Below are 25,241 nucleotides of genomic sequence, written 5' to 3'. Positions count from 1 at the left end.
CATGGGGTGTAGACTGTAGTCTACTGTAGTTGCTAGGAACCATCTGCAAATCCTCAGTTTCTGCAAGGGAGCCCAGAAGAAAGTATTAACCCTTTGCCTGCTTGATTGCAGGAGGAATGCCAGCTCCTGAGCAGGCCTCATTGGTGGACGAGGGGCAACCACAGACCCGCCAGGAAGCTGCCTCCACTGGCCCAGGCATGGAACCCGAGACCACAGCCACCACTATTCTAGCGTCCGTGAAGGAGCAGGTACATCCTCTTATTGAAATTGGCAATGAATTATTTCTTTAATGCCTTTAAAAATTAATCTTTGGATGTGTTTTAAATTTGTCTAATGTCCTTGACGCCTTCACGTTTTCTAATTATAAGGTGTTTACATCCCTGAGTACATTGGGATGACTGGCATGTAGAGCTGCTCCAGGTGCCAGTCAGAATCGGAACATGCAGGATACTTGTGCGTCTGCAAGTAAGGACAATCTCGATGGTGATCGGTGTCTCTGTCTCTCCCACATTGCAGAGTGTGTGCATGCACGCAAAGCTGTGTAAAGCATAGTTCTCAGTGCTGACTTTTCTGTCAGGACTCTGGCAACCTGAGGCCTGTAATAGCATTAGGTATTTTGAACATTTTAACATAGGTAGTATATATAGGGTTGTCTTTGTGATTTTTGGATAAAGGCTGTTTTTGTGTGTTTGTCTAAATTTAAGTATATTCATTTGTGAGCTAATGTTCTAAAACTTGTCAAACTGTGCCAGTTTGCTTCAATGTCATGTTTGTTGAATTTTTTAAGGCATTAATACTCTTTATCCTTCAAACCCAAGTAACCTTCTATATTAGATCTTATCTGTTGTGCTTAGAGAAATTGGAATTCTGGGATTTTAATTTTTTGAAGTTTGAAAGCTTAATGAGGTAAATGTAAATTTAAAGTTCCAGGGATAGTTTTTTTTTTTTTTTCCCCTGCCTCTTTGCTTTAAAAAATATTGTATGTCCCTTGTAAGGGTTATTTGGTTGAAATAATTTAAGATAAATTTTTATAAAAAATCGTATGATTAAGTCACTGGATTTTTTTTCTCAAGAGAGATAATGTTGTATTTGCTCTTATATTCCTTTAAAAGTCGGTATAAGTAACTCAAATGACTAATGATGACGAAGATTAAGGAAACATTTAATACCTTATTATTGTACCATTTGCTGTAGCTTGGAATGTGGCATGAAAGATTGCTTCATAACTATGACACATGTCTGATGTTAGAACTGTTTTCAAGAAAAATTATTTCACAGTTTATTCTAGGAATAAGCTATCAAAATATTTTTTATTCCCCAATTAAATTTGAAGTATTTAAACTTTACACATACTAAGAGTTTGAGAAGGTAAAAGATATAGTCAGTACAGTTTTCGTCTTCTACCAAACTATAGAATGTTTAAGCTTCTATCATCTTTAGGGGAGAAAAAAGGACTCTTCGATAGCACTTCGTAATTATCAGTATTTGACCCATGGAGCTGTAAGATGAGAAGGCTCTTATTTATTTGGGGCTCTTAGTATATACTGTGTTTTGGTGAAACATGGTCAATTTATCAAAATGTTTGCAACCAGCTTAAAACTGTTAACTGTGTGCAGTAAACATAACATTGAGAACTTTCTGTTGTACCTTGAGACCACATACCCTACATGTAAGAAAATATGGAAACCTGTTAAGATTTTGACAGTAGAATTCCTTGATGACCTCAAATGACTTCAAAATTTTATCTTTTGGCAGTAAATAGTGTTCTGAATAAATACTTTGTGGGAGATAGTAAGAAGGTTCCAGTTTCTCAAGGCACCCAAAAATGTATTTGTCTTATGTATTAAAATCGTTATTACGTATAACAATTATTTAGTTAGTGGGATGATATACTCTAGTTTGGTTCTGTTCCTATCCTGAGAAATTTGAGTTTATTAATATATATTTGCAGTTTTACACATAATTTCTTTTAAAAATTGTAAGTACTTAGCATTTCACTTATTCAACCCAGGACACCACCACATCTGTGTCTTTTTCCAAGATACTCTCCTGGTTTTAAATAGCTCCCCTGCAATTTTTGTGGCACCAACCGAAATATAGTTGGAGTAAAAATTTCTTAAGACTATCCTGAAATACGCCACTTCCTGTCATCTACCCAGTGAGATAGAGCACAGAAAAGTTAGATCCAAATAAGAAAACTAATTACTATTCACCTTATATGTTTGATTTTAAAATTTACTAGTCAGAGTGCGACACTCTTAGCCAACTGTTACATGCAATTGTAATAAGTGTTAATCGTGTTTTATATCCAAAAGAGCAATATTCTTAGATGGGATGCATAATTATTATTACTTTTTAGAGATGGGGTCTTTCTTTGTTGCCCAGGATGGACTACAGTGTCATCTTCTTAGCTCACTGCAGCTTCAAACTCCTGGGCTCAAGCAAGCCTCCTACCTCAGCCTCCTGAGTAACTAGGATTACAAGCGTGCACCACTGCACCCGGCTGATTTTTAGTTTTCAATTTTTTTTTTTCGTAGAGATGGAGTCTCACTGTGTTGCCCAGGCTGGTTTCGAACTCCTGGCCTCATGCAATCCTCCTGCCTCATTTTCTCTAAACTGTGAGGATTATAGGTGTGACCCACTGTACCTGGCACATAATTATTATTATTATTATTTATTTATTTATTTATTTTTTTTAAAGGCCTCAGTGCCATGCCATAATGGAATCCACTCTATTGATCTCAAAGAACAGACTTTGTTTAGTGGTGTGTCTTAGGAATGGTGTTTCCTTAGGTCACAAAAGGAAGGGACCCTGTCACTGCAACTGGGTAGATGGACTAGGTTTCCATTCTGTTTTCTCTGCTGCCCATGTGATCTTGGAAATATTACTTAACCTTTCTGTTGTCAGTTTGCTCATTTGTAAGATGGGAATAATAATAGTGAGGACATTAAATTAACATAGGTAAAATGCTTCTAGTGCCTGGCACTTAGTAAGAGCCAACATTACCATTGTCATCACTTATGCATAAGAAGAAAAGGCTCATCTCAGGAGGAGCTAGTGGTTCTACTTTTGAGCATGGCTAAAGATTCAATGAGCCCTTTTTTTGGACATTGATAGCAGAAAACAAACTTTCTGAATGAACATGCTAATTTATTGCAGCCCCAAACATAATGTCAAGGCACTTGGTTAAAGCATTGCAAAGTAGTATATTATAAAATTCACCTGAATTTTGAGAGGAAAAGTCTGGGTTCTTCAGTAAAGTACATCTGAGCCAGTAAAATACCTCACACATACTCCCCCTGGGCAATTCATGGTAAGTAGTAGGAAGGGAAATGGCAGCAACCAATAGTCTTGTTAACAAACCATTAGTCTGTTAAATAGCTGAAATTGGACATGGAGTATCATAAAACAATGAAATCTTTCTTCACTGAGTTATGCTTTCCCTAGTATCCTCCAGTGCCAGAACCTAGCTGTTTCCTGTTCTTCAGCGTAATGCTTGAATTTACATTGTCTTTTATGAAGTGATAACCTCTCACAGTGATGTCAGTCATGTAGATGCATACCTGCGAAGGTACAGAAAAATCCTCGCTCCTTGACAGAAAGAATCCTTGCAACCTCTGTTCAAACGCTACCTCTTTAATGAAACATACCCAGCCTGAAATCGAACCTCTCTCCTGATCTCTGTTAGTACTTTATACCACTGCCAGGACTCTTAATAGTATGCTGCTTTGGATTTATATTATCAGCTCCCTAAGGATAGAGCCATGTTTTATACATCGTTTTATACCTGTGTTACAGGTTGCCCCTCTTTCAGCGCCTGGGATATATTAGACCTGTAAGAAATGATTGTTCGAGCAGGAAATGAATAGATAATACTTACTGTTGATTACTTTGTCGTCAACTTGCAGTTTTGTTAAGATAACAACCTGTAGCCACATTCACAGAAACATTGTCAGCAAGAAAGTCTCACAGCACCTAGAAAACTTGTCACCCAGCTGAACATTATTCTTAAGACAATTTGAATTGCACTGTATCCATATTGATACAGGATTTAAATCCAATCTCTGTAGTGCAAAATAAAATTTTATTTCATATCTGTGATCAGATAATAACATAAGTGTCAAAACTTTCATCTCACATCTGTCCAATTTAGTCGAAAGTTAAGTTTAGGGAATAGAAGGTTATGGTTATCTTGGTGATGTCACACAATATCCACCAGTGTTATGTGTATCAGGTGATATGGGTAACTACTAAAGAAATGTTAAAAATTATGCTTTAAGAGAAATAAAAAGTCAATCCATGGGAATCACAAAGTAGTGTGATTCCTGGACATGATTGTGAAATTACAGGAAGTGTCAGTAGAACTTCAGCCACCAGTTGGCTGTAAATAGGATCATCCTTTGGCAGGTTCTGCTGTTCAACTCAACTCCTAATAAGAATTCAGGAGTCCATGATGAATACAGATGTAGGAAAGGAGGAATCTCCTGATAGTTTTCAAAAATATCTGACAAACTTGATACTAGTTAGTACCTAGCTTAATTTCTTACATGTAATAAATAAATACAACGCTGGGCATGGTAGTTCATGCCCAGCACTTTGAGAGGCTGAGGTGGGCAGATGGCTTGAGCTCAGGAGTTCAAGACAAGCCTAGGAAACATGGCAAAACCCGTCTCTACAGAAAATACCAAAAAATTGGCTAGGAGTGGTGGTGTGCGCCTGTGGTCCCGGCTGCTTGGGAGAATCACCTGAGCCTGGGAGGTTAAGGCTGCAGTAAGCCGTGATCATGCCGTTGCACTTCAGCCTGGGTGACAGAGCGAGAACCTGTGTCCAAGAAAAGAAAGAAAGAAATATAAATGTGGTACCCTCAAAGGATCCTGCCTCTTCCTGTGAAAACCTTAGGCTAAACTGATTGATTTGTCATTGAAATGCACAGCACACCCTTGTATGCAGAGGAATTGGAATTTGATAAGATATTCACTGCTCATCCAGAGCCTTGCTGCTGCCCTCTGCGACTTACTTAGATGTGTCAGAATGTTCACTCACAGGCCCAAGGAAGCAGCAAGCCAAGGGCCATGTGCAGGGTATTACTATCAATTGCTAGAATACGTTGTAGTTTTATAATTGTTCGGATATGATCCCTTGGTTTTAGAAACACTCTTTAAAAGAGGACAGTATGGCCAATCATGGATAGGATTTGCAAGTATTGTTCACAGTTCTGTGTAGGGTACAAGTTGATTTCTGGTTTTGTAGAATTGCACTTGTAATATTCATTGGAGTCTTTCATCTTCTGTCATAAAGTTGCTTAAGTAATTGAGGTCTCTATTTGAACCCGGCCATAATTTTCAGGCTCTCTAACTTTCATTCTATTATTCGCCTGGAGTGCATTGGTGGTGTGACCTGGACTCATTGCAACCTACGCCTCCTGAGTTCAAGCTATTCTCCTGCCTCAGCCTCTTGAAAGTAGCTGGGATTACAGTTGTCTACCACCACATCCGGTTAATTTTTGTATTTTTAGCAGAGATGGGATTTCTCCATGTTGGCCAGGCTGGTCTCAAACTCCTGACCTCAGGTGATCTGCAGGCCTTGGCCTCCCAAAATGCTGGAATTACAGGCGTAAACCACTGTGCCTGGCCCACAAACCACATTATATTTTTGGTTAATGATTTAAGAAGCTTAGAATCTAGATTTAAGGTTGAGGCCAATCCAGATAGCATGAAATGGTAAGCAAAGAATAGGTTTGGTAAAAGATGCTAATTTTATATGTACTCTTCTTACTCTTGTGAGGTCTCAAATTAGATAGTGTGTGTGCTTCTGTTGTTATCTTTGATGAGTGAAAATTGCATGTTCCTCATTTGTGTGGCTCTTAAAGAGACCACCACTTTCAAGATATTTTCTGGCTTTTGTGAAAATAACCATTCTATCTTCAGTATGTCCATATAACTTAAGTGATATTTAAATATCCAAGAGTGAAATGAGAACCAGAGATCCTTAATTTTTTGAAGACGAAATAAGGAAATCTGAAGCCCAACTGTGTCCTATTGATGTTATTCATTTTTACATAGATATCTTAGCGTCAGTAATCACACACCCTTCCTGTATGGCAAAATGCCCAGAAGTGAACAAATTCCAGTAAAATTATTTACTTTATTCCTCTGGAACTGAAACAACTCAGCTGTTAGGCACCTGCCTTTGTAACTTCCTTTTGTTTGGGCCCTATGCTTATTTACAATGAAATAGTCCTCTCTGACACACCTCAGCCTTATGCAGAAGAGGGAATTTTTATTTCAGCTGTAAACAAGTGTAGTTTGTCGCTTAACTAAAAGTCCTGTGCGGTAAGTACAATGCCTGAAACTTCTGATTTTTCCTGGCAACTTAGTTATTTTTCCTATAGGTAACCAGATTATCCTGGCAGTTGTTGTTACTATGTAAACTATAGTGAAGTTTTCAGTGCCTGAACTGCAGCATCAACCCCAAGATAAGATTGGATCTCTGTGGTTTTTGTGGGATCATCGAATTTTACAGCTTTATCTCTATAATATTATAGAAACAAGGTTCAAAATGAGGAGAAATGGCAGAGCTCTTGTGACACTGTTTGGCTTGTATTAAAGAATTCTGAACCCTAAAACTTGGCTCTCAGGAGATCAGTCCTCTTAAGTTGCATGTACCATGGTCAAAATTTAACATTTTCCTTCATTTTGTTAAGGATGCAGGATATTTTTCAACTCAAGCGTCCCTGTGATTAAAGAATACTACAGAGTATGGCCAACAGGTTTATTCAATATTTGAGTACTACCCATCCCCCAAAAAGTTGTCGCTCTCTGCGTAAAAAATTATACGGCCAAGAGGTAACTAACACCAAACAAATGCATTTGACTACCTGCCTACATTTCCTGATAGTCTGATAAATGATCAGATGGACCTGCTAGCAAAGCTTCCAGTCTTAAATGTTCTTAATTATATATTCAGAATAACAGTATTGTTCTCTTTAATATCATTGGAAACATCAATTTAGGTTGTATTGACACTGAAGGGTTCATTTGGAAGACTGTTAAATTCTATGAACTTAAGCAGGCTCCATGTGGCTGTTCACACATAACTGGATCACATGTGCAAACATGGAAAACATAGGTGCTCAAAATATTTATCAGTTAATGAACAAAAACTAAACATGCTTACAGTGCCTGCATACTTAGATTAAGCTTGCTTTTAATTAATTTAAAAATGTTTATTCAAAGCTTACTCTGAGCAAAGCAGTTTGTCAAGGAATATGTTGAGGGGATAAGCAGACATATAAGGATGATCTATCTAGTTCATATAGTTTCTACTCTCAGAAGATTGCAGAGACACAAACCATATTTATACTTCAATATGTAGTAATTGACAAGTTATGAATATTCATTAATTGATCCATAAAAGACAAGAATGTGTGTACTTTTGCCCCCTTTTTATTTAAACAGGCTATCAGTATGTATTATGTCAGTTTCATGTAAATTTGTTAACTTAGGCATTTTTAGCTTTATTTATTTTTATTTTTTTATTTTTTTTTTTGAGACGGAGTTTCACCCTTGTTACCCAGGCTGGAGTGCAATGGCGCGATCTCGGCTCACCGCAACCTCCGCCTCCTGGGCTCAGGCAATTCTCCTGCCTCAGCCTCCTGAGTAGCTGGGATTACAGGCACGCACCACCACGCCCAGCTAGCTTTTTTGTATTTTTAGTAGAGACGGGGTTTCACCATGTTGACCAGCATGGTCTTGATCTCTCGACCTCGTGATCCACCCGCCTCGGCCTCCCAAAGTGCTGGGATTACAGGCTTGAGCCACCGTGCCCGGCCTTAGCTTTATTTTTTACCACTGAATTACCATTGCCTTTTATTTACATTTGAAAGTAATAGAATATTTTTGTTTAATTTTTACCATTGAATTAGCATGGTTTTGTTTACTTTTGAAAATAATAGAGTATTTTTTCTTTGTTAACACTTAAAGCCAACCCTGACTTTGCATGTTTAAAATTATAATTTCCTTTTCAGTTGAATAATCCAGTTTACAATTTCTCTTCAGAGTTAAATTATGAATATATGGAATAGTTTCCCCCTGTACATGCAAACTTTATGCTGTTAAACTTGAAATGAGTGACTGCTGAGTTGGTGAGATTCAATGGATGAGAGAATCATTCAGCATTGAATTCTCTGCTTTGCATGATCGTTTTTCTTTTTAGAATCACTTCTGGAGAGAAAAATTTTTGGAAACATATTTTTCCCTTTAGGTATAACCCTAAATTTATTCCATAGCTATTGCAAAACATAGCCTATCCAGTGCTTATCTTCATGTTTAAGGGCTCCCAATTTCTAAATTGCCATTTTTGTTACTTTGCAAAAATGTGTCCATATGGTCTTACTTCTTCTGTTTATATTTTATGAATGTATTGTTCCCAAAGTGATCAGATCTGCTTGTACCTCAGCAAAGTAATTTGGGATATGGTTATTTTATTTCAGGCATTCCTAAGAAAGATCGTTTAAAATGTAAAGTTCTTTTCAAGTAGTTCAAAGACAAATCTATGTCTTAGCTTATAGAATCTTGAGGTTTTATGCACCCAAACCTTAATAATGTAGGTGTTACACAAATTAGTAACAGTCTACAAGTAAATTGAAATAACATATTCTTGAAACTTCAAGACAAATAACATACTATGCAATTATGTAAGTATATTTCAAATATGAAAATAACTATCATAAATTAAAAGTATACTTAGAATTTCAATCTGTGTGGCTCTTGAAAGAAAATTTAATTTTCCTTTAAAAACTGGAGTTCAAAGCATTTCAATTTATAGACTGTTTAGTATTTTAACTTGGAGTCTTTTTCATATGAAAATTCCTATAAAGCAACATGGCATCAGTAAAGTGTTCATCCTGTGTTATCATCTACCCTAATAGGCATGTATCTCATTTACAGGTTTTCCTCAAATCATTCTTAGAGCCTAAACCAAGATTAAGATCTTAATCACTGCCTATGGACTTTTAATAAACTATTTTGGTAGAATTAATAATTCTTACTATTTCATCCATATGTAGTATTTCTGTATTAGAAATACTCCTTTAGAAATACCTTTCCATCACAAAGTTGACATAAGCCATGATTTCTCTGCTTTTGAAAATATTTCCGTAAATTATTTTAAAAATAAGCCCTTATGCCCAACTGAAGAGTCAACTAACACCTTTTTCATTCACAACCTTAGCTCCCTTATATGTTCCCTGGTTTAAGTCTAGGATGATTGAAAGAGACGATACTTACTGGAGTTTTCCCATTGTCCCACTTTCTCATTTGTTCCATAATAAGATAAATAATGTTATTTTTCTATAATGTAAGCTCTTAAAAGCAAGATTTTGATTTTATTTCAGTTAGCAAAGAATAATAAAAGGCAAATTCTTATTAAACTATTGTGTGAAAAATAATCTTAGTGATTGCTGCTATTGACATCATTCTAAGCTGATTGATTAGATTTGAAGGCCTGTGGGTAAGACTATGAAACATATTTGTATAGTTTTGGGTATTGAACAGAATACTGTGGCACTTCGCTCATTTGATCTGCACTGCAGAATTGGGCAAATGTGTTTTATTGATGTGGGGCTATTTTATCTAGTTGAATAATTTTTTTAAAAAAACAAACTTCTTAACCCTGGATAAAACTTCAATTTCCCACTAAAAACCTATGAAGACGTTTGTCAGAGTTGGAGAATGTTCGTCTTACTTTAAAACCAGTAGATCAGAAATGCAAAGGATGGATCGTCTATGACAGGTCTGCCATTGTGTGAACAAAGACCCTTCATTGCTTTACTGCTTGCTGCTCTTTGATGCAGCTAAATTGCTGTCTCTGTTCACCTTACTATTACTTCTTCTGCCACCACCACTACCCTTACTACTGCTACTGCTGCTGCTACCACAACAGGAAACAAGTGGCAAATCTAGAAAAATTGTAATTGTGAGTAAGATGTAAGAATCAGTGATGTCTATGGAATAGAAATCCAGTAGGAAACTAACAGCTAATGTTTACTGAATACTTACTATGTACCAGGCATTGTACTTAATTCTGTAAATGGAAGATCTTCTATGTTCTTCATCACAAATTTTGGAGTTAATTCAGTAAAAAGTCCTACAGGTTATTTTGGCCCCTGAACATCTCATCTCAATTTCTTTGTTCCATGCATTTTCCTATCTTTTTAGGCTTTATGGGGTAATATATAGTAGTGAACAGTGTAATATCCTTTCAGTAAATATTTTTATCTTTAAATTAGCCAGAGAGTTTTCTGGTGCTGATACCTAACAACCCTGATTTTCACAGGTCAGTATTATTACTACCACTATTTACAGATGGGGAAACTAAGCTCAGAAAAGTTGAGTAACTTGCTCAAACTTACATAGTTAATAAATAGGGAATATGAGATTCATATCTGGGCAATCTTATGCCAGATATACATACTAAACAATTAAAATCTGCAGTGGAGTCAATCAAGGGAAGAATGCATACAAAGGAAAATTGAACATTCATGGTGACAAGCATGTGAGACCTTATCCTGGAATATAGAGGAAAAGAACAAAAATGTTGTAACAAATTCTAGACATGGAGGCCATAGAAAGTAGATCTATTAAAACATTGTGGGTTTTCTGGAGAAGGATTTTAGAGTAGTTAGAAGAGAAGCAGTACTTAAGTATAATTTAAAAACAATTTTTCTGAGCAGAAAATAAAGCCCTGAGTGTATACATTTAAAGCAATCATTACATTCCAAGCACCTCCTGTGGAACAAAGACATGTCTAGGAATTACCTTTATAAAATTATATATTTACAAAGAGAAGAAAGAAACTTTATAATTCATATAAAAGAAGTAATTTATCTACAAAGGTAAAATCAGGCTACAGTGAAACACTAAATTTCAGAGAAGATTAGAGCAATGTATATAGAGTTTTGAGGGAAAGCGCTTGTAATCCAAGAATTTATACCCAGCTCAATTGTCTTTAATATGTGAAGGATTGAAAAGATATTCTCAGACTTTCAACGATTCATGAAATGTGTTCACTCTTCCCCTCTGCCCCCCAGTTTACTCTTTTTGTTTCTTTTTCTTTTTTTCTAAAGAAAGAGAGAAAGAAAAAAAGAATAATTAAAAAAGAGAATAAAGAAGAGGAAGAAGGAGAAAGAGGAAGAGGGAGAGAGAATGAGGGTATTGCTTTATTGCCCAGGCTAGGATGCAATCTAAATATGGGTATACCAATAATTGTGCTTAATAATGGAGACATGAAAAAAGAATGAGGGAAGAAAATAACAAACAAGGACCAACCAATGTTTCATTTAAACTTGTAAGTTGATATAATGTGGTACTGATAAGAGTATATTTTGTGTATTTAAAGTGGAGAGTTCCATAAATGTTAATTAAGTTTGCTTGTTCCAGATCTGAGTTCAAGTCCTGGATATCGTTGTTAATTTTCTATCTCATTGATCTGTCTAATATTAATGTTGAAGTCTCCCACTATTATTATGTGGGAGTCTAAGTCTCTTTATAAGTCTTGTATATCTGGGTATTCCCGTATTGGGTGCATATATAGTTAGGGTCTTTAGCTCTTCTTGTTGTTGCATTGATCCTTTTATCATTATATGATGTCCTTTTTTGCTTCTTTTAATCTTTGTTGCTTTAAAGACTATTTTATCAGAGGCAAAATTTGTAACTTCTGCTTTTTGTTTATTTATTTATTTTTGCTCTCCGTTTGGTTGTTAAATCTTTCTCCATCCCTTTGTTTTGAGTCTTTGTGTATCCTTGCATGTGAGATGGGTCTGGATGCAGCATACCGATGGGTTTTAGGCCCATTAGTTGACGTAAATTCTTCACTATATTGATGCTCTTTGCTTTTTGGTATTTTTTAGAAAGGCTGATACTGTTTGTTCCTTTCTATGTGTAGTGGTTCTTTCAGAAGCTCTTGTAAAGCAGGCCTGGTGGTGATGAAATCTCTGAGTGCTTGCTTGTTCACAAAAAATTTTATTTTTCCTTCGCTTATGAAGCTTAGTTTGGCTGGATGTGAAATTCTTGGTTGAAAGGTCTTTTCTTTAAGGATGTTGAATATTGGCCCCCAATCTCTTCTGGCATGTAGGGTTTCTGCTGAGAGATCTGCTGTAAGTCTAATAGGCTTCCCTTTGTGGGTAACCTGACCTTTCTCTCTGGTTGCCCTTAGTATTTTCTCCTTCATTTCAACCCTGGTGAATCTGACGTTTGTGTGCCTTCAGTTTGGTCTTCTTGAGGAATATCTTTGTGATGTTCTCTGTATTACCTGGAGTTGAATGTTGTCCTGCCTTGCTAGGTTGGGAAAGTTGTCCTGAATAATATCCTGAAGCGTATTTTCCAGCTTGGATTCATTCTCTTCGTCACATTCAGGTACACCTATCAAGCGTAGGTTAGGTCTTTTCACATAGTCCCATATATCTTGGAGACTTTGCTCGTTCCTTTTTATCCTTTTTTCTCTAATCTTGTCTTCTCGTTTTATTTCATTAAGTTGGTCTTCGACCTCTGATACCCTTTTTTCCGCTTGATCAATTTGGCTGTTAAAACTTGTGCATACTTCACGAAGTTTTCGTATTGTGTTTTTCAGCTCCATCAGTTCACTTATATTCCTTTCTAAATTGTGTATTCTTGTTAACATTTCATCAAACCTTTTTTCAAAATTCTTAGTTTCTTTGGATTGGGTTAGAACAAGTTCTTTTAATTCACAGAAGTTTCTTACTATCCACCTTTCGAAGCCTGCTTCTGTAATTGGAACACAGTCGTTCTCCATCAAGCCTTGTTCCGTTGCTGATGAGGAACTGTGATCCCCTGCTGAGGGAGAGGCGTTCTGATCTTGGGTATTATCAGCCTTTTTTGGCTGTTTTCTTCCCTTTGTTGTAGATTTATCCATCTGTGGTCTTTATAATTACCGTCTTTGTAGTTGGGTTTCTGAGTGGACGTCCAACTTATTGATTCTCAGTGCCAAAATCTGAGCAACCCACTGCGCCGACTAAAACAGCGGCATTAAGACTGATGGTGCTTTTCTGACTCTGCACCAAGAACCGACGCTCCGAGGCGCTGGCAAAACCGCCTTGCCAGTCACAAGAGTCGCGCTGGCGACCCGTGGGGCTCCTCCGCTGGGAATCTCCTGGTGTGTGAGCAACAAGAATTCTTCTGAAAGTGTGGCGTCTTCTCGTTCTCTGCGCTTTCACTGGGAGCTACAATCCCGAGCTGCTAGTGATCAGCCATCTTGGATCTCTCTCTCTCCTACTCTTTTTGATAATGAAGGATTTGTTCCTAATTTAGGAAAGGATTAAATTTAAGACTTAAAAATGAGAAATTCATAGTATACAATTACTAGTGGATCTTCTCTTCGTTAAGGTTCCAAACCAGGAATCAAGGGTTATTGGGTGTTAGTCAATTAGAAGTTCTCTGCTTTCCTGCTTCTTATGGTCCATAAGCTATGTATTATTTCAAATAATTCAGATTAATAGACTTTTTGTAATAACTTAGGTCATAGGTTGTTGGCATTTTGAATTTGCAAAGGCAAACCCTGAGGTTTAAGCTGAGATCAAATTCCTATACATGTTACCATCTTGGACCCATGAGTACTGTTTTAATTGTACTTAAAATATCAGTATTGATCATGTGATTTTAGATATGATAAAATATGTACTCACTTGAAAAAGTCTTGTAAGGCAATTCTCAGATGTGTTTTTGGCTACACAGGGTAAGAATTGTGTTCTAAGCAAGGGAGAAAGTAAACAACAGGGCTTTGGCAGGTAGGTACCTATCGAGTGAGTGAATAAATAAATGAACGCAGTCTGTGCAGAGTAAATCAGTACTGATTTGTCTTACTTACAAATCAGTAAGGCAAAACAGTGTCCACCTAGTAAAAAGGGAGTATCTGACATCAACTAATAATTGTGAAAACAAGTATTAATGACTAATATGCATGTGAAATTATGTTTTACCTCTCTAGTAATCACAGAAACAGACATTGGCATACTGAGACTGTATCTGCTTATCTCACTGGCCACAACAAAATTAAAGATAAAATTTTGTGGGTGTACTGATGTGGGCAGGGTAATTTCATGTGGTATCAGAGCCAGTACAGTTGGCAAAACCATTTTTGAAAGTAATGATCTATAGTAAAGGTCTTACAAATGGTTATGGAATGATCCAATTTTGCTATAAAAATGCACATTCATGTGTGTATCCAAACACATATGCACTCACTAATAAAATAAAGATACTCCTAAATGTTGAATAGATGTCTTAGAAGTTTCCCCCTGTATTTTGCGAATTGCTTATGAAAAGCATGGAGTATTTCATAAAAATTCTAAAGCCACAAAATAAAATGGTAATTTAGGATGAAAGATAACAAAAATGGCATTTTTATTATCACAATAATAATAATAATAATAATTTTCTATAGGCTAAGGTTGACAGAAAGAATACAAGTTGGTATGGATTGCAAGATAATCGAAAACTTGTCAAATGAACTATTGTTGAGAAACTAGATTGCCTTGCTTAAAAAACAAATGGAATATTTAGTATGACCACAATAGCAGTTTTCATATCCAGAAGGGTATCATAGAGCATAGGGGTTAAGTGCAGGAACTCCCACCTGCATACCTGCTAAGGTGTGTAACTTTAAGCAGGTGACTTTGGGTGGAGCCTCCAGTGTCCTTATTTGTAAAATGAGGGCGATGGTTCCAATTCTGCTAAGAGTAAGTGTTCAGTTAACATTCTCCAGTTGTTATCCTTGAGATCATAAGTAGAATGGTAGTGGAAACAGCATGTTTTAGCCACTTACGAGGGATATGGATCCAGACTGAGGAATACTCATAGTTAGAAGGCTCAGGCTAAGACTTGGCCCAACGGTAAGGATTCTAGCCAAAGGGCGAGGCAAAAAAAGTTTGCTCACATGCCTGACAGCTTTATGCGGTCAAGGTGTCTCAGAAGCTGATGGAAAAGGTCAGTGTCTGTCTGGACTCATGGAGATATGGGTTGTGTCATCCTAAAGTAATCGTACAAATCCAACTCTTTCCAAATAGCTTTACAGAATATATTCAGAAACCTCATTAAGAGATTGCTCACATATATCTTTATCTGTTACCTTGGAGGGAGTTCCACAAAGTATGTTACATAAGAGAAGGAAGTTAATTTTTTTTTTAAAGTTAAACACAAGTATATAGAATACCCCATTTTCTTTTCCTGGGTACAAGCAGTTCTCTTGCCTCAGCCTCCTGAGTAGATAGGATTACAGGTACTGCCACCATGCCCAGCTAATTTTTGTATTTTTAGTAGAGACAAGATTTTACCATGTTTCTAGGCTGGTCTCAAATTCCTAACCTTGAGTCATACACCCACCTCTGTCTCCCAAAGTGCTGGGATTACAGGTGTGAGCCACCACGCCTGACCTCCGTTTTCTGGACTGTCCCACTTCAGTATATAAACTCCAAACATGTTCTCCACTGTATTTTAGAGATGAGAATGAACTCTGGTGCTAGTGTTCAGTACTTGTTGAGTTATGTGTTTGTTGAAAATGTTGGTGTTTCATGAAAGAAAACACAAGCATACTAATGGATATCAAATTCACGTTGATATTATCTATGAGAGATGAGGGAGGAAGTAAAAGCCCATCCCCTCAAGATAGTATACAGGCAGGGAGGAGATACCCAAATAAAAACCTAGAAGTTTCCTCTGCTAGGCCCAGTGATTCATACCTGTAATCTCAATACTTGGGGAGGCTGAGGCAAGAGGATCTCTTGAAGTCAGGAGAATATATATATTTAGTTGAGCATGGTGGCACATATATGCCTGTAGTCCCACCTACTCCAAATCACCACGACCACGTGCCTGTAGTTCCAGACACTTGGAAGGCTGAGGCAGGAGAACAGCTTGTGCCAAGGAGTTCAAGACTTCAGTGACCTAGGATCCCACTTCTGTATTCCAGCCTGGATGACCAAGCAAGACCCTGTCTCAGAAAAAGTTTTCTCAAGACATGTGTATTATAACTTTTACCTAATACTTTTTTCCTTGTTATTAAAAAAGTCAATTCTTTACGAAGTTAGCAGCCAAAACAAATTCATTCAAATGTGAATCTTTTTTTTTTCTAAAGAGAAATGGTGGTCCCTGAACCTGGACTATAGGACCACACCAAACTTTGGCTGCTTCTGCTTGTGCAGACTTTGCCCCCTCTAACCCAAAATACTGGTGACAGCAGACGTATTCTATTTTGAAATGATCTCACACATCTTTTGGGGAGTTGGGGGAGCATCTCTATTGACAAGATTGTATTTTCCAGCTTTTAAATGCTCCCAGCAATATTTCATTGAAAATGTAGCCTGAGTAAGTCATGTCTAAGCTTGAAGAATACTGAGACTTTTACAAAGTCAAGAGTTTGTCCCTGCTCTGATGGCACATATCGCTAATCTATTCTTGCCTTCCATAACCTGGATGCAATCCAAAGCCAACTATAATCACTCTGACTGATTTCTTTGAACTGGCAGAGCTCATGTCGGTATCCCTAAATGTTCCTTGTGATATATTCCTACACAGAAGAAGGTAAATGTAGTAATTAGGACCGTCTTGTTTTATGACTAGCACTATGCAAAAAATATGGAGCCATTTCCAATACAATTCTTGCATGTTAAAAAAAAATATGTTCCAGCTTCATGCTCCTTTATCCAGGCTGACTAGAAATGCACTATAGAGTGGATAGGCCACAAAATATTGCAAAGCTCAAGATCTGGTTGCAAGGTCTTGCTATTCTGTGACTGTTTTAGCTAGCATTTTGACTGTCCACAGTAAGCCCTAAATAAGGTTTAAAACATTTTGAGAAAACTATGTCAACCAGTACAGTGAATTTTGATTCCCAGGGTGGATTAGCATTGGCAAGCAGGAAGCACTAGCCCTCTGACCACTCCGAAAAACAAATGTCAAATGGCTACCCAGAGCCAGTCAGAGGAGGCTATGAACAAGGAAAACTGAGCTGTCTCCCAGTTCCTTCAGCTGGGTTAAGCTGATCAACCAGGGCATTCTCACCACCAGCCAGACCCCAGCACCTTCTAGAAGAGGTGCATGGACCCCAGGGGCTTCAGTATGTCTTGGGACATTATACCACAGAGAATATTTTAAAGTGTTACCTTTATTATTATAATAGTGCTATAAGTAAAATTTTGATGCCACAAAAGAAATAACACTCAAAAAATAAATTCTCTTAGCAAGGCAGTTTACTTCTGTAGAAGGGTGCAGTGTACAGATGGAGCAATGGTGGTCACATGCTTGGGCAAGGAGGGAAGAGGTACTTATGCCTGATGGAGGTTGTCCCTACTGCTGTGTCCTTCCCTTTTGGCTAGGTTAGACCAAATAAGCTACACTAATTCTGACTGGCTATTTTAAAGAGAGCAGGGGTCCAAGCTGGAGTGGCAGGACGGGTGTTTTGGCAGGAAGGACAGTTACGGGCAGGTCAGAGCAGATAGCCAGGGTGACTTAGGCCAAAGAAGATGACCAGAGCAGGTGACTGGAGCAGGTGACCAGGATGAGTCAGGATGGAGCTGGGGGCCAGGGGAACAGATGTGAACTACTGATTAGAACCAGTGGAGAAGGTTGTTTACTGGAATTACAAGGAAGATAAACTTTTAAAATAGGGAAAGAATAAGAGAGCTGAACATACTGACATACTGATTCTTTTAAGAGAAACTTGGGGTTGGCTATAACAATAGTGATAATTTAGTAATTCTGACTCATCGGTAAACTCTTACTCTGGAGAACTTAGTAGAGTTCTTAAATGCATCTTGATCCGGTGAGAAGAATGCAGGCATTGATGACAAACAGATCTAGATTTAAATCCAGACTCCTACAAATGACTTTATTCTATTGGGTGAGCCCCTTAACTTCTCATAGCCTGTTTCCTCTTTAAAATTATAATAACAATACCCAGTTCCTAGGCTGTTGTGAGGTTTCACCTAGTCCAAACATTTAAAATGCTAATAATAAAGTGCTTGATACTTAGTAGGTAGTCAGGTACCTATAAGAAGCAGAGCTATTCATAAATATTGAAGTTTTATCATTCTTTGGGGATTATAGTGATAAAGCTGGCATTCAGATCTGATTGCCCCTGAAATTGCTGTCACAAAATGAAATGAATAATCTATAGCACTATAGATTATAGTGATAAAGCTGACATTCAGATCTGATTGCCCCTGAAATTGCGATAGCAAAATGAAGCCACCACCCTGTGTAGTATTGTTTACCCTGTTGCTCTTTGTTTCCTGTAGAGCATTAGGTTTTCAGTCTTCATCTACCAGAGAGCTTCAACTCCCAGTCTCCCTTTTATTCTGTTGGGATCTGCTCTAGGACTCCTCCTTACCTGAAATGCATTTGAACATTCTGCAGTTCAAAATAATGTGATTGTTCTGAAAGAGCTCTCAGCTGGATCTGAGGCGTATTAATTGTGATGAGAATATGAACTGTGGCTGGTCATAAGGATGAGCTTAGATCCAGTGTACGGTGATGTGCCGAAGCAGCTTGGTGTGCTCCCATGGGAGATGGGCAGTGTTCTATTTTGAGCTCCTTAAAGAAGATTCCCAACCTATCTTATTGATAAGAATCTGTTCACTTAAGTAAGTTTACAAAGAAGAATTCATTCATGAGCATTTTTAACATTTTTGATTTTTAATATTAGCCCCCCCAAGTGCTCTATAACATCTACAGTATGTCCTTATTTGCCTAGAAGACAAGCTTAGAATTCTTGTCAACAGATGACAAGATAAGAAAAATAAGACATTACAAATAAAATGATCAGCAAACTGATTGGACATAGAATTCCCTGACTTCTTTTTCCTACTGGGTATTGATGTTGTGGTATTTCTGTGAGTATCTATAAAATTATTGAAAATTCTTAATTATTAATATAGTTGAATGCCAATGTGCCTGGCACTGACTAAGCACTGTCTATGCCTCACCTCACTGAATCTCTCAACAGTCCTATAAATTTGATGCTATTATTATCCTCATTTTACACACGAAGCTGAGGCTTAGGGATTTTGTGAAAACTTTGTTTACCAGAATGTAAATGCCATCATACGGAGCACAAGCCTTGATTTCTATAATGGGACATTCAACTGATGTTTGTTGGATAACTGAATTTGAACATCTGATTAAAATCAGGGATTGCCAAGGGATTCAATTCCAGGGGGTAGGGAGGGGTGGACGATGTCTGACCCTAAAGACTACAGCTTAAGCTTATTATTTCTACCACTCCTAGAGCACAAACCTTGATTCCTAGAATGGAACATTTAGCTGTTACTTTGAACATCTGGTTAAAGCCAGAGGAATTCAATTCCAGGGGCCTGTCTGGCCCTAAAGCCTACAGCTTAAACTTACTTACCTTACTCCTCCTTCCCTCAGTTGGCTCTGTATTAGACAGTTTCAGAGAAATAAAACCATATAGGGGATATAGTCTCAGCCCTCGAGATTCGTAATCCCCCAAAGATGCTTACAACCCAGTAAAGGTGCTCAGAATGTACTTTATTTAGGAACATTTCTTACTAGGTGGTTCTAAGCTTTAGGACAGGAGTTGAGGCAGCTAGACACTAAGACAGTCAGGCCTGTTGTAAAACTATGTGTTAAGTGGGCTTTGAGTTTTGCAGCTCTGACAGTGAGGCATCAAAATACCTTGGCTTAAACACGATGAGAATATATTTCTTACGATACAGTCCAGAGAGCAGTAGTCCAGAGCTATCCAGGGCAGCTTTGCTGCAAAGTTGCCATCTCTGGGTCTGAGGTAGCTCCCTGCTCTCATTAGGTTCCAGGCAGCAGGTAGGGGTAAAGAACCATGGGGGCAGATGCGTCCCTTTAAAAAAGCACTGTCTAGAAGAGGCTTGTTCCTTACATGCTAGAACTTGGTCTCATGGCTGCAAGCTTCCCCAGAAGCTGGGAATTGTAGGCTTCAGTGAGCAGCCATGTGCTCAGCTGAAATGACCCTAAACAACTAGCAGTTTCTGCCACAGTCTGCTTTGGAAGAGTGTGGGTGTCCTGGCACCTGAGCTTGGTTGCTCCTCTGCTCTCTTCTCTACTTGCTTTACTGTATCCTCCTTTAGATTAGGGTCAGGCTGGGCTGAGATGCACTAGACTGTTCTGTTCTGGATGTTCCATAGTGCTCAGTAAAGAGCCAGAATCATTATTCTGATTTTTATATTTTTTAGACCATTTTGTTTCAGTATTTAATATTTGTAATAAGTACTATGGAGGATATGATATAATTTTATTTTCTTGTGTTTGCAACACATTTTTATTTTAAAATATTTTTAAGTTCATTTTCCTTTTAAGCCTTAATATTCAGGTTTTTGAAATCCTATAAGTATTGTTTAAATTTAAGAAATAAAATTCTTGTATTGAACTTTTTGATTTCTAAAGCGTAGAATAATTATTTATCTTGTCCAACATTTGGTTATCTTTGTATTTTTGTGGAATGTGTTTTAGATGTGAACATTTGGTTACATTAGTGGTAGAGGCTAAATAGAGGAGAAGGGACCAAAGAACAAGAAAGAGAAAACACAAGATCAAAATTAGAAGAACAGTGACAGCACCAGCTGATGGTCTAATGTCGGGACAAGACAGAACAACTACAAGATGGGTCTGAGGGCTAATGTTGTCTCCATGCAGTTGTGAATGTTCATAGTGGTGCTTTCAGTCATCAAGAAAGATGTGTGTTCTGTATATTTTGGTTAATAAGTCAGAGAAGTAGTAATAATACTAGAGTAGTGTTTGAAATCAGAATATAAATTGGCATTTAAAGGATCAACTTTGGATATCCAGAAATTGTAATTCTGCAGAACAGCTCTTCACTCAAAGATGAGAGAAATGAAAAATTACTAAGTAGTGCAAAGGATCAGGGTAGCCAGTTCTCAAATGCAATGCATTAAAAGGTTATAACTCGCTTGGGAAAAAAAGCACTGAGAAACTGGGTTAATTCTATGTGCCTAGAAAGGCAAAGCAGAATTTTGTTGTTAGAATAAGTTATTGTTCATTGAACACTTACTATGGGTATCACTGTGCAAGTGATGACATGTGTACCTCATTTAATTTCTCATCACCTTGCAATTTAGGAATTATGAGGATTATTTTATTTGAAATGGGAGGAAACTGAGGTGTAAATCAATTGTTAAAGCTGTTGATGGTCATACACAACTTATAAGTAATTAAGCCTGAGTTATCCTCCCCAGCCCACACCCTCCCCTAGTCCATCACCACTCACAGAGCTTGTGCTTTTGCCAGGGCTTACTAGAGCCATGCTTAAGTGAAGCAAAACCACTTCCTAGCTTTGTGGCTCCAGGGCAGCCAGCCAGGTAGTGTTTCCAAGTCTCAGTCTGCCTGTTAGACAATGGGGATAAGAGCAGTTAGTTGACTGCCTTTTGCATAGGGGCATTGTAAGAATGAAGTTTCTTAGAAATCCAAAGGAATTTTGTAAAAGTATTGTTATAAAACATTATTATGATATCCTTATAGTCAGCAAAATAAAAATAAATTTATTTCCATTTGAGAAGTATCATATAACATTATACACTAAGAAATAAGGATTAGAGTAATTTAGGCCTGGATATTTTCAAATTAGAAATTTTGATTTGGTTTTCCCCACGATAAATAGTCTCTTCTCTTCTCCTCCCTCAGCTCAACAAGAGAAGTCCTTGTTATATTGTATTAATTTCATTCTGATGATAGGTAGACTACATAAAAAAGAGAGCGAGGGTGATGAATTTGCTTCCTACACTGATCGGTGAATGTGGTATGAATTGAACTTGCCACCAGGAGCCAGAAGGTCCTGTATTGTCATTTAGTTGTCTCTCCAATCCGGTAAATGCAGAGTGTTTCTCTGCCACTGCTCTAGCTTATCTGTTACCCATATCTGTTGGATGAGTTCATGTTCCTCATCTTTTGGAGCTTCAGAAGATAAAAACTGTGTCAAGAGGGCCCTTTTTAATTGCTGGTGGAAACAGGGAGCACTAACCATGAAGTGACATGTAAGGAAGCTGGAGCTTAATGAATGAAAGTCCCCTGTCCATCTAGAGCCATCTACTCTCCAAGGACTCTAATTCACAGGACTAGGGTTTGGTTGCATCCACTGAATGTACAGTGCCATTGGGCCCACAGAGATCAGCACTTGTATTTCTGAGTCCAAAAGTTAAAAGAGAGCAGGCCTAGCCTAAGTCTTTGACTTTTTTGTCTTTGTTGGAGCCACTGGGCATAAGACAGTTGTGTATTCCTTCTGATTAGCTTTTGCTGGCCCAGGAGGAAGCCTTTCGTCACTTCCCGCTTTGGGGGCTCAGCTTCCTCACCGCCAGGCGCCTGGGCCTTCACTCTCTCCCCCTGTGCTCCCTTCTTTGACAAAGGTTTTCTTTTCCTGCTCCCTTTGTTTTGTCCTTTTTGCACCTTCTATAATCCCACCAGCAGCAGCATTCCCTTTTGTTTGGAAATAAGGGCGAGAAAGAAAGGGAGTTGGAGAAGAGTTTTAAAATTTTGAGAAATGGATGAATCTGTTCTTTTAAATTATAAACTGCTAAAGGTCAAGTGCCCTTGTTAAATATTGTAGAGCACTAATAAAATCTCATGAGCCTAATACTTCTGATATAGCAGAGCATAGTTATTATGGAGTCTAAGCAGTTGCAGAGGTTAGGATCTTCCTAATAATATGTGCATTCAATTCATAATCTTCACAATTATTTAAACGGGTTTCTAGTCATTTCTCATCATACCCATGAATAATTACAGCTATTCATTCTAATATACATATATATCTTCATATTTACCACCTAAGTTTATGCTTGATTTAAACCTGGTACCATAATTATTTCTAATTGTAAACTGATGACATGTGTATTGCATAATTTAATTAGTTTAATGTTTGTAAAAATTCTTTGAAGGTAAAATATTTGCATAAATACCAAGAATTATGATTACTTTTGTCATGTGATTTCTAAGAATCAATTTCTCCTTCATGTAGTTCCTCTCTTAATCAAGGAGGGTTCACATGCAGTGCCTTTTAAAAATATTTCGAATTTGGAAGCATATTTTTGGTTGTAGTAGATACTGAGTTATTCTTGCTGGCTTGAATCTTGAAGCAAATAAAATGTAAATTCAGATTAAATTGGTATCTCTTTAGTACCCAGAATATGTTTTTGACATTTGGATACTGCCCATTAAATTCTTTGTATTTGACTGTCTGATTATTTTTTAAATGTTTTCTGAATTTGTGTCTCTATTCTCGGTTTTATTTGAACTGAATTTTAGTTAAGCAAAGAATTTTAATATACTTTTAGTAGTATTAAATAAAATTTAAGACTGATTTCAGATACTAACCTTTTTAGATTCTTTTGCCATATGTTCTTTTCCCAATTTATTTTGTCACATAGTTTCCTTTTGTTCAAACATCGTTTTTCTTCAGATATTTGCTTTACTCTCTTTGCAAGATCATGAAAACTGTCTCTTCTATGACTGCATTCAGAATGAAACCTGCAAACAGGAAATGCCCAGGTAAAGATGGTTAGATGGCAAAAATAGTAAGCACTGCATATTTAAACCTGATGATTTTGAGATGATCTTTTTTTTTTTAAGTAAACACAAGATATTTGAAAGTTTGGTTGTCCTTCTCAGTACACAGGAAAGAAACGTGAAATTTTATTTGAGAGAAGTAGCACCATAGGGCATGAGCCAAAAAATGTAGCAGTAGGCAGTCCAAGAGAGGTGTCAAATTCAAGCTAATTTCACTTTTGAGAACAAGATTTCCTCTCAGACAGTGTAGCTTAGAGGATAGAAGATAAGCATAGAAAAAACCGCATGGGATCTTTGAGATGGGCGCAGGTTAAGGATAAAGAGCAAGGGAATATGATTTACAGACATGGAGACAGTACGAAACTAGGCCTGGAGCATTGCAGAAATGCTGAAATCTCAAAGTTGAGAGAAGAAAAGGTCAGAGAGGATTGGATTCACAAAGAGGCTACAGTAAGTAAAAAGGCTTCTTTTTTATGCAGTAAGGTAAGAAATAGAAGGTACATACATTGGAAAGGAAGAGTAAAACTCTTTTTTCACAAAGGATATGATTGTATGTATAGAAAATTCTTAAGCAGGAATGAGCAAACTATAGCCTATAATCTAAATTCAGTCTACCACCTATTTTGTATCACCTCTGACCTAAGATGACTTTTACATTTTTGCGTGGTGGGGGGGTGGTAGTAAATGTAAGATGGCACAATCATGTTGCAAAACAATTTGACAATTTTTTATCAAGTTAAACACATTTACCATATGACCCAGCAGTTCTCCTGGGTCATACCTAAGAATAAAAGAAAAAGTACGTCCACACAAAAACTTGTCTATGAATGTTCATAGCATTGTTATTCACAAATACCCACTATACTAGAAACCACTTAACTGTCTTGTCACTAGGTCAATTAGTAAATTATATTCATAATACAACAAGAGAAAAGAACCCAACCATTCATCCATAAACCATGGATGAATCTCAAAAATATTCTGAGTGAAGGAAGTAAGCTAAACATAAAAGAGTATGTACTGCATTACTCCACTGATAGAAATTTTAGAGCAGGCAGAATTAACCTGTAACAGCAGAAAGCAAGTCCATGATAGCTGAGGAACAGAGGGAGGGGCAGTACTGCAGAGGAGCCAAGGCAATTTTACAGGGTGATGGAATGACCAAAATATTCTAAATCTGATTGGAGCTGTGGCTCATTATTGTGTACATTTAGTAAAACCTGTAACACTGTGTCTTTTAAATGAGTGCATTTTATTGCACGTAAGTTATACCTCAATAGATGACTTTTTAAAACACATTAACATATTTTTAAGAACCCCAATAAGACTTGGCTTAAACTAGACTGAGCTTCCATGGAGCACAGACTCTTGTATAGACAGTGTTTTATAAAACTCCAGCATGCAGCTTAATATTAGGCACCCATAAAATACTTTTGAGCAAATACTTGAGTGAAAGGAAAACAATTCAGCACATTAGGTTGAGTGTCGAGGAATGAAGTTCGGTGAAGTCAGCCAGCAAGGCTCAAGGCCAGAGTTCAAGTCTGTGCTGAGGCTGGGTGAAGCTCTTGGATATAAAACTGTTATTTTAGACTTGTTCATCTTACCATTTATTTTTCTTTTGGAGAAAAATCTGTGCGATGTAATCCACTATGACTGGAATT

At 37.3% G+C, this 25,241-nt stretch overlaps 1 protein-coding gene across 13 annotated transcripts in view; it reads left to right on the top strand.

Moving 5' to 3' along the window:
* PKP4 (plakophilin 4) overlaps positions 1 to 25,241 on the top strand; it is a 231,782-nt gene that overhangs the window by 70,715 nt on the left and 135,826 nt on the right. For 10 of the 13 annotated variants that reach the window (XM_039469686.2, XM_039469684.2, XM_039469688.2 and 7 more), the window contains exon 2: positions 112 to 248. The exons of 2 other annotated variants lie outside the window; for them this stretch is intronic. In XM_039469686.2, the coding sequence (XP_039325620.1) occupies positions 117 to 248 (132 nt within the window). In that variant the 5' untranslated portion in view covers positions 112 to 116. Of the gene's footprint in view, positions 1 to 111; positions 249 to 368; positions 466 to 25,241 lie in introns of those variants that run through there. One more of the 13 variants, XM_074399648.1, reaches the window with a different exon arrangement.

This window comes from Saimiri boliviensis, chromosome 5 (genome assembly GCF_048565385.1).
Source record: "Saimiri boliviensis isolate mSaiBol1 chromosome 5, mSaiBol1.pri, whole genome shotgun sequence".
In the NCBI taxonomy this organism is placed as follows: domain Eukaryota; kingdom Metazoa; phylum Chordata; class Mammalia; order Primates; family Cebidae; genus Saimiri; species Saimiri boliviensis.
Note: the sequence above shows the minus strand (reverse complement) of the source record. Positions and strands in the feature narration are given on the sequence as shown.